This window comes from Empidonax traillii, unplaced genomic scaffold (assembly GCF_003031625.1).
Source record: "Empidonax traillii isolate 1590-97213 ecotype Southwest subspecies unplaced genomic scaffold, ASM303162v1 scaffold1323:size195977, whole genome shotgun sequence".
Taxonomy (NCBI): domain Eukaryota; kingdom Metazoa; phylum Chordata; class Aves; order Passeriformes; family Tyrannidae; genus Empidonax; species Empidonax traillii.
In genome coordinates, this window is record NW_020956516.1 from 112,633 (window position 1) to 126,772 (window position 14,140).

The following is a 14,140-nucleotide window of genomic DNA, read 5'->3' on the forward strand; positions in this document are numbered from 1 at the left end:
GATGGAGCAGCTGTGCTGGGAGGAAAGGTTGGGAGAATTGGGATTGCTCAGCCTGGAGAAGAGAAGGCTTTGGGGTGACCTAATTGTGACCTTCCAGTACCTGAAGGGAACTTACAGGAAAGAAGGAAAGAGACTATTTAAAAGAGTATGCAGTGACAGGACAAGGGGGAATGTCTTCCCACTGACATAGGTCAGGGTAGATTGGATATAAGGAAAAAAGTCTTCCCTGTGAGGGTGGGGAGGCCCTGGCACAGGTTGCCCAGAGAAGCTGTGGCTGCCCCATCCATCCCTGTAAGCATCCAAGGCCAGGTTGGATGGGGCTTGAAGCAACCTGGTCTAGTGAAAGGTGTCCCTGCCCATGGCAGGGGGGACTAGATCTTGAGGTCCATTCTAGCAGCTTAACATTCTATAATTCTATGATTTTATGAATAACAACAGACCAGTTTTATAGAAAACGACTGTATGAACACAGCCCTAAATACTGAAAGGGTTTCATTCATTCAATAATGGACAGAACTGAAAACACAGAATTCCACAGCTCCAAGACTACCAACTGCAATTGCTTTCATGAAATGAAAAAAATAGCCATTATAAATTTGCTCACACTGCTGAACTTCCACCTGTAACAGAGGTGAGAGTTCTCTTTGGATGGCTCATTAACCCATCCTTTGGTTTAGGCAAAATATCCCCCTATGCACAATATAGGTTTGATCCTAGAAGCAAATTTAGTTTGAACACAAGATGCTACTACAGACAGTAATTGCTCCTGGTCCAGTTTCTCTCTCTCAAAGTATTTTGAAAAACATTCCTTTTGGAAGAATTAATAGTATATTAAAAATGCATGATATTAGGTTACTCAACACTACTTATAATAGTAACCAAAATGTGTCTTTTAGACTGAACACTTTTATATATAAAACTCTCCCAGCTTTACTGGAAGCAAATGAGGGTTGAGGATTAGCAGCAGCCAAACATATACTTGGAACAATCTAATTACACAGCATTATGGCAAATAAATAGAATAACTCTGCTACCTTTGAGGAGGTGACTGAAAGCCCTGGGTTTAGAGAGATGAAATATATTATGAGATAATGTAATATACATTTGATTGAGACTTTTAATGTGTTTTAGACGGCCACGAGTTATGGAGATTTTCCAGCCCGCACATGAAAAACTCTTATGCCAAGACCATGATTTATTTAGAGCCAGAATATTTTTTAACAAATGAGAAAAAACATGGCAATTTTCTACTACATGGCATTCTTCTACTACTTCTGTTCTAACATGACTTCTGTTCTACAGACCAGTTAGGAGAGAAGCGGGACACTTGAATTTATCCTTGGCTTTTTCAGACTGCCATGAGATGGAATCCAAGACTCCTCAAAATCCTCCAAGTCCAGAAGGGCTGGTTCATTAAACAAATTATCATCTCCTTTCTTTAATGGCAGAATAACATCAATGGTAGTCCTGAAAATATGCACGCTGACTGATCCTGAATACTCAATCAAATGTCTAATTTTGAATACACCATTCAGTGTAAATCCTAAATTTCTCCATGAGTCCTACAATAGTGTAATCTCAGATAATAATCCTTTGAGGGGGGCATAATAAGGCTGTGAAATGAGGTGAAATAGGGTTGCAGTCCTCAAGTGCTTCTTTATTCTCCCCACCTATACTTTGCACTGCTGACCACAAGATTGTTGAAAGCCCAGTGAATGAGTAAATTCTGATAAAATTAATTAGAACCTTGATGGCAAGTAGAGAAGTAAGCATTCAAAAGGTTATTACAAAGGAAATTATCACTTCCTATTTTAAAGGAGAGATTTTTGAATTATTCCAAAAACCTCCTTGTCATCTGGCAGAAGGGAAAAAGGAATCAAAAGCTCCTTACAGGACTTCGGTTTGGAAGTTGACACCATCACAGACAATTATGCTCTCAGCTGGGGTCAGTGATAGGGTGCAGACATAAGCCTAGGCAAGTACAGGTTCATTTTGAATTATTAACAACGATGTCCAGTAAACAGAGATTTCTATTAAATCAGAATGATACTTAATCTAAGTACACTAGGAAAAAAAAAATCCACACACTTCTACTTTTCTTTTATCTTACTGGTATTCTAATCTGGCAGGTATCTCTACCCCATTAATTTGTCTGGCTCTTTAGCACTGCTTGCAACAGTTCACAAAATGTCATCCAGGAAAAACACAAAACATTACCACAACACATCCTTTCAAACGAGACCACACAGAAAATTCAATTATTCAGTATGTATCATGTACAAAAACTGACATTTCCCTTAACCAACCCCCTGATGACATTCATCATTGCTTTTGTCAATAAATCAGACCACAATGATCGTATATAATCCCTTTCCATCAACTTTGCTCGGGTGCCAGAGTTACCTACAGGTTCAAGACAGAGCAACAGAACCCAGGAATTTCACAGCAGAAGGAGCAGAAGCTCCTTGAAAAGGTAATATAAGAGCTACAGATTCTTATATATTACACCACAGACTAAGAGCTCGAGCAAAGCCCTTTCCAAGCTTCCCCTGAATCAGGATACCCCACGGAGCATTGTCTTGTCTGCCCTGTTTACAGTTATCCTAGAATCCTGAGTGCTCATGACAAACAGCTGTTTCCACGCTGTCACCGGGGTTGTTTTATCCAAGGAAGTCTCATTTCATAAGGGGAGAGAGAGAAGAACATTAAAATTTTCTCAGTTACATGGAGCTGAAAATAAGGGCAAGATCTAGGCTTCATGTGAGAGCTGAATTATTAGCATAAATGCTTTCCAGTAAAGGAAAATAGCTATTCTATTGCAGAAAAATCCAAAAAAATTCTTTCAGAAGAGAACTCAAGGCTACAATTAAAAGTACAAAGCTGGTTTCAGATACTAAAACTTTCCCCAAAGCTACGCTGTGTGGTTTTGATCTCATGCTTGGTGGCAAAGCAGAGCTTCCTAAACTCGTGTTACTGTAGTTGCAGCTGGACACAACTGGATACAACCCAGCACCAGGATCCTCAACAGGGAATGCCACCAGCTGTGCATCTGACAGGGAAGGAATTCAGATCTCGAGGCATGATTTTCACATCTTTCATAGAGGATTTGTAGCACCTATTAGGGAAAATACAGAACCCCTGTAAACACTTCGGCACGGCCTTTGGGAAGTGGAATAAAGTGTCATTTTTGGAAAGGCTATAACAACTGATAAATATTTATGCTTTGCCACATTTCAAAGAATCTCATTAAAAAAAAAAAAAAACTAAAACAAAAAAAAAACCAAAAGATAGGTTGGAAAGGACCTCAGGAGTCCTCCAAACAAAGGGAGGAGGGCTAACCTGACAGGTAGATTAGGTTGCTTCGGATTTTTATCCAGTCAAGCTAGGACTATTTCCATGGATGAAGATCCCAACACCTCTCAGGGTCCTGTCTCTGTTTTCCAACACTGTCACAAGAAAGAATTCCTTTCTCATATCCAGCAAGTATTTCCTGTGCTGCAATTTTTAATCATTTCCCCCCTTTCCATCACTGCAATGCCTGTTAGGCAGTGGAAAACTACTGTTATTTCCCCTTTCACTGTTTTTAGGGATTTGGTTTTTGTTCTGGGTTTTGGTGGGATTTTTTTGGTGGGGATTTGGGGGCAAGGGGAGAGCTTGGGATTTGGGTGTTTTTCGTGGGTTTGTGTGGTTTGTTTTTATCGTTTTTTCCCCCAATCAAGTTTAACTCCAACACTGCCAGTTTTCCAAATTTTCCAAGAGCCTCAATTGCCTACATTAAAAAACACTGCCCCCATGTCCTAGATGACAATAAAAGCAATACAGAAGAGAAACACTTGGTGATGAATTATTAATTCATACAACAGTGACAGCTCCAGGGCTTGATGGTTTTGGAATTTATCCAAAAATATCTGGATCCTCTTTGAGCAGCTTGAGTGAAGAAATGTTTTTCACAAAACATGGGACAAAAATAGTTAAGTGCCCCACTGCTAATTTAAGGCTCCAAAATAATATTCTTCAGTGAACATTTGTATTCTGCAGCCATTTCTGACCATGATCAAACTGGCATCTGTCCATGTTCTGTATTAACTTAGGTTAATTTTTCCTGTAGTTTTTCAAATAAGGTGAGATGCATTAAAGAGATTGAATGCCTTGTAGAGAAGCGTGATGTTGTAAAAGAGAAGACAGGAACTCGCTAATTCTAATCCCCAGACAAATATATAATAAGATTAAAACAAAGATGAAAGTGCAAATAGCAGTCCTAAACCAACAACCCCAAATCCTTTGAAGCTATTCCAGCTGGCAACTTTGATTAGACAAGTCATTTGCTAGGATGATTTTACTTCATCAGCCCCAAAAAGGTGAGATAAGGTGGCAGTTAAATCTCCTTTGACTGGAGAGAAGAAATTGCTTCCTTTTTCCAGCAGATTTTCTTCCTACCAATATGATATTGAAAACAGAGAGCTTTAGAGTTTGATTATCTTTAGGGTATCCACGATTGCCCAACAGAAAGAAAACAACAAAATACAAAACCAAACACTCACTCCCCCCAACAAAACAAACCAAAAACAACTGAAGGATTCACTCGGAGGAATATATATATATAAAACAGAATTGATGTAGGCCATGCTCCACAAGACTGTCTAAAGCTGTCTAAAATTCTTTCCTGAGACACATGGCAAAATGCTATGTAGTTCAAAAGATGAAGAGCTCACTCAGCTGTAAAACTTCCCTGCTTCCTTGTTTCTGACCCCAGCAAAGGAATTGGAAAAGGGTGAGCAATGACAGCACAGAACCTTTTGGAACCAATACCCTCAGGTTTTGTGAGGGAACATCATAAACTTTGATTTTTCAGATGGGTTGTGCAAAGAGGTTTGACTTTGAGGAGGCAGCTTTTGCAGAATAAGAAAGAAATAAAAAGCCACTAAACATGGTGTCAAGACCCATCAGACTGGGACCAGCCATGGGGGAGATGGAAGAACTAACAGATCAAAATATAAAAAAGCATTCCTTTGGAGAAGAAAGAACTCAAAGAACAAAAACATGTTCATTTTCCTTGGAGAGGCTGCTCAAAGACCAGAGGCTACAAGCTACTTCTTTATTTCTTAATGTGCCTTCTTTCTCTGCTACTTAATTTCCACTTGCCTTATTGGTCAAGTTTGCTTTTATTCTACAAAATCCTCTGATAGCACCAAATCTTTGAGCTGTTGCCCTGCCCATTTCTGTGCCTTACAAATTGCTAACTGAATATTTTAATTCCCATGTGCCTGATTGCCTCCCTTTTCAGTTTGGATATTGGATTTTGTTGCCATTCTTTTGATTAATTGCAATTTTAAATAGTCCTCAGCGAGCCACACCCCGAGAAGAATCCTTTTTGTTACACTGAAACAAGCTAACTGTAATCCCCCAAATACACAGCATTAGCACAGTTACATTGGGAAACACTAAAAGTCCTGCAGCTCCTCTCCAAAAGGATACAAGGGCCAATGGTACAAAAATATGGCACACGTAGAGCAATGATCCCCTCCCCAGAGCCACCACCCCATCTTACAACAATTAATCGGTATTTTCCTCTATTTTCAGTATCTTGAGAATGACATTTATTATAAAAACCTGTCAAGTCTGGAGTGGAATAATCGGATTGAAGGAAAGTAACTGCAGAGACAGGAATTTAGAATAGTAAAATCCTGCCTATTTGACCACAAGCTTGTCAACCTGTTTGGATACAAATTTGGAGGAAGAAATAAAAGAGGGTACGTGGAAAAGGAAGGAAAATACTCATAGATTTATCAAAGACAACTGTTTGCCAGACTGATCTTCAATTCTCTTCAATAGAAACACAAATTCATCTCATCTATTCTGATTTTGCAAAAACATTGATTACAGTGCTACATCAAAAAGTTTAACACAAGAAGTTGGGCTATTCCAACAACAGTTGCAGAAGACAATCATAGGGCATCATTCACTTCAAAATCTTGACACCTGTGGATGATCATGTGGATCATTCACTTCAAAATCTTGACACCTGTCACAGAAATGGATTACATCTAATAACCCAAAGTGCAGATTCCCAAAAGGTACTACTTATATCAACTCATTTTGATTTTTCAGTGCATTTAGTCTCAGTCTACAACCAGCACTGTTCAAACTCTTCTGACTAAGATGAACTGGGTGAGATTGCTCTCAGCAGGCGGCTATGACTTTTTAACATCCAAGGCTCAAACATGAAGCATATAGGTGGGTTAATTTAGATAGAAGAATCACCATCTTGGACATTAACCTTTCCCCATCCACCTCTATCCCAAAAAAGTTCTGCAATAATACTTACATGACTGATAAATAAACATATTACAACTGTGGAGAAGATAATTGCCCTCCCAAGAAGAATCAGATGATGTATTCCGCTGGACTAGGAGGTATTTCTATCTATGCAAGAGGTCCTTTGTCTGAAATATATATGATTTCAGTAATATATTTGCAAGAAATACATAACCACAAACAAAAAACAGATGCTGAGAAGGGATACCAGTATAATCAGGCAAGTACAGAGGTGACCATAGGAAAAAAGACTAGAAGAGACTGACCTGTTTACTTTGTTCAAACAAAGCTTTAGAAAAGATGTGGTTGCTTTCTAAACTGTGGAGAAAGCAAGATGCAAAGAGGGAAAGAACTACTCACACTAAAAGGGAATTGCTGGCACAAAACCAAATGTCTACAAATTCATAGCAAAGAAATGCTGGCAGGATGTCAAAACAGTGTTTCAAAGCCTTAGAGGAATAACTTTCCAGTAGGAGTAATGGGCACAGCCTAGTGAATTTTGCAATTAAAATTACCATTTTTACAATTTATGTTTAAATCTTTGAATTTGAATTTTAAGATTAAACGGTGATGTATACAGGAAAGGACTGAACTTGATCCAAATTGTGTTTTCCTTGCTCTATGCTCTCATAAAAGAATTACTCACATCTACCCTCCCTCAGCCCAGGTCACAATTGAACCTCATCCTTGCCTGCCCATCACTGCCTTTGCCTTTTGCCTCTCCAAAAACACTCATATTACTGTCCACATCCCCTCAAGGTCTTTGTCTCAACGTGCACCTCCTGTCACTCTCCCTTCTGCTACCTCCAAAAATAATACTCCAAGTCAGACATCAGACAAGCAAAGTTTCAGCCCAGGCATTTGTAGCCTTTTCAGGACTCGGTGTTCTTTTGTTCAGCTTCAGAGCTGCATCCTTCTTTGCAAAAGGTGATTGAAGTGGTCACAAAGAGGGAGATCTACAGCAGTGTCTCTCGCTAAATTTTCTTTGATATTCGCTCCTTCTAGGATTTTCTTGGCCTGACCCCAAGAGTAACTTCTGCAGCCAAGAAATCTTCTTAAAAACTGAATTCTTACAGTGTAGGCATAAGACTGCTGGTTCTAGGCAGGTTGTTATCAGCATAGACAGGAAAAAATGGGGAAGGTGCTTCACTCTTATAATTAACTTTGTTATGGGGGCATATTCTCATCAGGATGAGATGCAGGGAGGGCTAGTTCATGTCTGATCTTCACTTAAGAGAGGAAACAACTGATGCTTAGCCTGCAGCAGTTTAGCCTGGATTGCCTGCCCCTGCTCCAGAGTAAGTGTATCCATTTTTGTCACTGGAAATGCGTGTCACATTGCACAAAATTATTCCACTCCCATTACAGTTTCATGAGAAATATTCTCCACTGCAAGGTTTGCCTCTATTTTTGGGTGTAACCTAAATATTGAATGTCAAGTCACAGGGAGGTCACTACGCCCTGAATGCAGAAATATCTTGCAGGCCTTTTGTGTAGCACAATGGGCAACACGAGCAAATAAAAGGGCTGCAGCAATCCATGGCTACATCACAATCCCAGAAATAAGTCAGTGGACCACTGCTTACTTTAGTAACCACCAGTGCCTTTGTCTCTCATAAAACACACCAGCGTACCGTGCTTTTCATTTATCTGCCATTTACGCCTGGTTGCAGAAAGGCACAGCAAAATACTGAAAGAGATACAACTACAGTTTACCCTACTGCTATTATGGCCATACATTGAGCTATTTTTAGCTCTAACCCAAATAGAAAATGTAAAAGCACAAAGGGGCTCATGCATCTGCATATGAAAAAATCACCCAAGCCTATTTTTTAATTCAGTAGTAAAAGCAGAAAAAGAGCAAAGAAGTTAACCTAAATTTTGAAAATATGTTTAATTTCTAGATTTTCTTTTAACTTTTCATAAAAACTTTTTTCTATCCCACACATACTGAAAACTGAAATCACTTACTTCCTCAATTTAAAAAAACTCAACAAAATCAGGGAAAGGTATACTTAGGTTCTGCTAAAATTGTAATCTTGAAATACCTTCCAGTGCTTTGAATTATAACTATGAAGTTGATTCCAGCACCTTAAAAATATCTGTTCTTGGTTTTTGTTATATTTATATTCTTTGAGAGCAATACAGCGATCTCTCCTCAAAAGTTCAAAGGGTTTATAGGATCACATAGATTTATGTTTTTATCTCCAAATAAATCAGCCTGAAAGCACTTACAGACAATATTTAGTTAACATCTAATATTAAATTTTAATTTTTTTTTTTTTTTTTACTGACATGTCTATTGATAAATATGCACATGAAGTTAATTCTCCAGCTGGAATGCCACTGGAATAATCAGCACCAAATTAATAATAACCAGCGTGATTTTGGTTTTAAGGGTAGATGGGTTTTCAGTCTCTGCCTCTGATCCCCTGCTCAGCTCGATTACTGCAAAGCCTTTGGACTTTCCATGTAGGTCACAGCTATGGTTGCCCATCTCTGAGTATTAGGAGCCAAAGAATTAAAACTGCCAAAGATGACATCTGGGATTTATTTTACCCGCTACCAAAAGCTCCTTTAAAAAGTGTTACAAATTTAAAAATTCATCTTAATGACTGAAATGCAGTGAGATGTAATGAGATACATTTTAGTTGTCCTCATTATGGAGAATTTTATTATACTTCAGATCTTTAATGTGTTGGTAACCTGAGTTTCCAGATCTTTCCAGAAACAAGGGAATGAGGTGTGCCAGTTTTTGATTATATATATATATATATATAAATGTCATTATATAAGTTTTTCAATTATGAACTACTCTTCAGGCAAGGTTACACCTCCAAGACACTGTCAAGACTCTTGCAGACACTTTTTTAGTTAAGAGATTGACAAAAACTCTCTGTTTCTAACTCTCTGTTACAAGGGTTCTAACTCACCCTTTTTTCAGATGCTCAGAATAATTAGTGATACTCCCAAAAAACATCAATGCATTAGGAACAGATTCTTCTTTACATGCTGCCAGCTGTCATTTGCCTGGACTCTACAATTTCTAATGGAAAGACACCAATTCTTCTGCTTTTGCAAGATTTGGGTATTCCACACACCCCTCCCTGCATGGTGAGACACCCACAACATGTGCAATCCTCTGCTGCTACAGAGAACAGGACTTTCCACTGATTCTGACTTTGATTAAAGACTAGGCAAACCATCATGTGTAAATCAAATAACAAATACTTCACAAAATATATTTCCTTGTCAGTGGAAAAGGTTTGAGAAAAAAAAGTGGGAGGGATGGGGCAAAAAATACAACCCCACAAACCTATTTCACCTTCTCAACAGACAAATACAGGAAAGAGTGATAAACTAATTGGAACCTGGGAAAACTTGCAATAGTCCACTACTTTGAAATTCAAGAGTCATAAAACGAAGTGTTATAAAGTTGGATATGTGTTTGATTATCCAATGAACTACAGAACCCACCCTTACAACCCTTCAAAAAGGGAGTGGGCATTTACATACATTTAAAGGTACACTAAATATTTTAAAAATGGAAATAAGCATAATGGTTACAGACTCAGAATAACCTCTAATTAATGCAAAGTAGGTTACAAACAAGGGCAGGAAGCAGATCATACCATGTCTGTCTAACCTGGGTTCTTACACTCTCCTTAGAAACATCTGGAGTATCTCTTGCCAGACACTGAGTACTGGCCTGCACAGAGCCAACAGGACTTAGTTACTGTTATACACTCTAAAGAACTTGACAGTCTGCAGGCAAAACATCTCAGAAGTTCACAAAAACACACAGATGACTCACAGTACCTATTAAAAATACATATGAGAAGACTGAGCCTTGGACAAGTGACACAGCAACACCCAGCAGATGAGGCCTTGTAGCCCAACACACTGATCACAGTAAGATTTTCTTCTCCTGCAAAGTCACCCATCATGCTACTGAGAAGAAACCAGCTTGGTCAGAGGCTCAGAAGGAAATTATTTTAGATTCACAAAACCTATGGACTGCCTGAAAAGAGAGATGAGCACTATCAATCACATTTCCTAAAAAGGTGCTAAAACTCCTACTATTCAACCTTGGGCATTGCAAACCAACATCTTCACTCAGCAAACTACTCTCCCTCAACGAAAAAGTCTCAGGAATGTAGGGGTGGGGATTAAAATCTTATAAAAAAAAAAAATCATAGGCTCTACGCAGTGTAGCTTAGAACCACCATGGATTAGAAACTTGCATGGACTCTCATCATGTCCCTACCTAGCTCTCTGAAGACTTGGCTTGGTTTGTAAGGTATTTAGTTTTCACTTATATCTTCTTTACTTTCAGTTATGTCTGAAAGTCCTTAATGATTGTGCAGAAAAAAAGACCCAAATCCCTTTCGTCATCCCACGACCACATTTCAGACAAAGAGATTCTTGACTTTAGGAAACATAAAAAAGAAGCTTAAATTTCCTCCAGGTGTTGTGAACTGACCTGACACCTGTTTTCCTACAAATACCCTCAGTACATTCTGCCCAGAGCATCCCAGTGCAGACACAAGGCCACGTGCCTGGGAGAAAAAAAAAAAAACAAGAGAAAGGCAGGAGTACTTACCACGAGGACAGCACTCAACCGGTCACTTTGGACCTGCTGCACTTGGATGCAGGGCCCTGGCACCTGTAACCTTGAGCCACTGGGAACATTCCCAGCATCACCATTTGGGACGCTGCTGTTACCGGGCCCAAGACCTACAGATGCCGTGTACAAGTAGGTGTGAGTCAGTTTACCCACACCAGTGACCTCCAGCATGTCCGGGGGGAGGTGCGAGCCGGGAAGCATGTGCACACTGTAGCAATATTTTTTATAATCATCAGCTGGGCAGCAGCAGCCGCAGCAGCAAGTCCGGCAGCGGCAGAGCCGCACGGCGGCGAGGAAGAGGAGGAACGCTGCGAAGACGAACGAGACGCAGGCAAGGGAAATGATCAAGTAGATGTTGGTAGCGTTGAGCAGCGGCGGGGGCTCCCCGCTGTCGTCGAAGTCCGGCAGCGCCTGGGGCAGGGTGTCAGCCAGCAGGATGCCCACGGTCACCGTGGAGGAGAGCGGTGGGTCCCCGTGGTCCCGCACCACCACGACCACCTTGTGCTTGAGGAAGTCGGTGGAGCGCATGGAGCGCGTGGTGCGCAGCTCACCCGTGTGCGGGGACAGCTGGAACAGGGTGGAGTCAGAGGCGTGGGCCAGGTGATAGGAAAGCCAGGCGTTCTGCGCGTCGTCCTCATCGTCTGCCACCACTTTGGTCACCAGGTAGTCCTCGTCAGCCAGGCGGGGCACGACCTCCACAGCTATGGAGCCGTTCTGGCTGGTGGGGTACAGGATGGCTGGGGCATTGTCATTCTGGTCTGAGATGTAAACATTCACTGTTATGGCAGCACTCAAGGCTGGTGACCCGTTGTCCTTGGCTTCCACTTGGAAATAGAAGCTCCTAAGCTGCTCAAAGTCAAAGGCACGTTTTGCATAGATGCTCCCATTGGCCAAGTTCACAGACAGAAAGCTGGTCAGGGCACTGCCTGCAACTGTGGAATTCCTGAGCATGTAAGAAACCCGTCCATTCTCCCCTATATCAGGGTCAGATGCCGAGACCTGGTAGATAAAAGCACCAAGTGGATTGTTCTCCTCCACAAACACATCAAATGTGTCAGCACTGAAGACAGGAGGGTTATCATTCACGTCAGAAATCTGCACCCAAACGGTCTTCTGAGTGGTGATGGGTGGAGAACCCAAGTCTGTGGCAGTAATGGTGATGTTGTACTCACTGATCAGTTCTCGATCCAGACCCTCACTGGTGACAAGGCTGTAGTAGTTTTGAAGGGAAGGCTTTAACTGGAAGGGAAGGTTGTCAGGGATCTGGCAGGTTACTTTCCCATTCTCCCCAGGGTCCTTATCCAAAATACTCAGCAGAGCTATGACTGTGCCAGGAATAGCATCCTCAGGAATGGGACTGGAAAGGGATGTAATTGTAATCTCTGGGCCGTGATTGTTCACATCAGTGATTTCCACCAGCAGCTTAGCTGTGCTGGACATGCCAAATGCCCCATTATCCCTTGCCTCAATAAGCATCTCGAGAAGGGGTCTCTGAACAGCTAAAACGCCATTGACTGTCACCTCCCCGGTGTGCGGGTGAATTAAGAACATGCGCTGTAAGTCAGCAGAAGTCGTATTGCTAAATGAATACCTGATCTCTCCATTTGGACCTTCATCCAAGTCCGTGGCATGCACTTGGACTACCAGAGTGCCACTGGGGGAGTTCTCCAAGATACTTGCCCTGTAGACCGAGTGCTCGAATTCTGGTGCATTGTCATTGGTATCCAGCACAGTCACAATTACCGGGACATCACCGGACTTTGGAGGATTCCCACCATCTTTGGCTGTAAGCACAAGTCTGTGAGTGGCTTGCTGCTCCCTGTCTAAGGCTTTCTTCAGCACCAGTTCAGGGTATTTACTCCCATCCCCGCGTATCTGCATTTCCAAAAGGAAATGTTCATCGGGGCTCAGAGTATAATTCTGGACACTGTTAGCACCTTCATCAAGATCTTGGGCATTGGGGAGTGTAAACCGTGCCCCAGGTGACAGGAACTCAGGCACGTTTATATGATATTCACTTAAGGGAAAGCTGGGGGAGTTGTCGTTTATGTCCAGGACTTTAAATTCCATCCTATAAAGCTCCAGAGGGTTTTCTAACACGAGTTCATAATTCAGGAGACAGACAGACTTTAATTCACAAAGCTGCTCTCTGTCTATGGGCTCGTTAACAGACAAAGCCCCCGTGCTGGCATTTATATTAAAATATTGCTTACTTGAACCGGTGATCATGCGAAATTTCCGAGCTGAAAGTGTAGCTGCATCTATTCCTAAATCCTTCGCTATGTTCCCAACAGATGCTCCACGCTCTGTTTCCTCGGCGATGGAATACACTATTTGCCCGTCCGCGGTGCAGCAAATAAGGCAGAACACCATTAAATAGCCCCGCATGCTTCCTCCCCTGGCTCAGCTCCCCGCAGACCGGCTCAGCAGGAACATAATCCAGAATTTCAGCGAACACCCCACAAGTTCCCGGCGGGTGGCACCGGGGCGCGCCGGCGGCGAGGCGAGAAGTTCTCTGCAGGCGCGGGAGGCTCCGCGGCGGCTCCGCTCCCCCTCCCCGCGCCCTGCCGGCGGCTGCCGTGCGGGGAGAGGCGGCAGCTCCGCAGCGCTGCGCCCGCCGCCGCCGCTCGCTGTGCCCGGCGCGCCGGCCCCGCGCGGTTCTTAGACGGGCAGCGGTGGCGACGCCACCCAGAGGCCGCGGCGACACCTGCGCCACCGGGGGAAGGGGCTGCGCTCCCCCCGCCGCCGCCGTCCCGCCGGCCGGCGGCTGCTTCTCCTCATCCCCCCTCCCCTCCCGCCTCTTCTTCTTCCCCCGTTTTTTAACGCCCCGACGGAGATGCGGGTGGGGGGAGCAGGGAGAGTGGGGGGTCGTCCGCGCCCCCGAGTGCGCGTCATGGATGTGTTTCCGTGAAGAGATGCAGAGCAGACCCCCCCCCCCTTCGTCCTCCCTCGCTGCGGTCCTTGCGGGAGAAGCAGCGAGAGGATGCGCTGCCGCGCGCTGTCAGAGCACCGCGGTGGAAGGGAAAGGCGGATGAGAAGTGACAGGCATCGGCTAAACATGGGTCAACACAGCCCAGGCACGCTCCGGCTGAGCACAACATTTCCCAGAGGGGGTTTAAGAGCACAATTAAAGGAGGCAGTCGACTCTACCCCTGTTAAACTTTCGGAGGGAAAAAAAAAAAAAAAAAAAAAGGAGAG

General features: G+C 42.8%; 1 protein-coding gene across 2 annotated transcripts in view; it reads right to left on the reverse strand.

The window, feature by feature from the left end:
- The window catches only part of LOC114069640 (protocadherin alpha-C1-like), a 76,500-nt gene extending 62,988 nt beyond the window's left edge, over nt 1-13,512 (reverse strand). The window contains exon 1 of one of the 2 annotated variants that reach the window (XM_027906581.1): nt 10,919-13,512. In XM_027906581.1, the coding sequence (XP_027762382.1) occupies nt 10,919-13,330 (2,412 nt within the window). In that variant the 5' untranslated portion in view covers nt 13,331-13,512. The remainder of the gene's footprint in view (nt 1-10,918) is intronic. The other variant, XM_027906580.1, reaches the window with a different exon arrangement.
- Between the last annotated feature and the right edge of the window lie 628 nt (nt 13,513-14,140).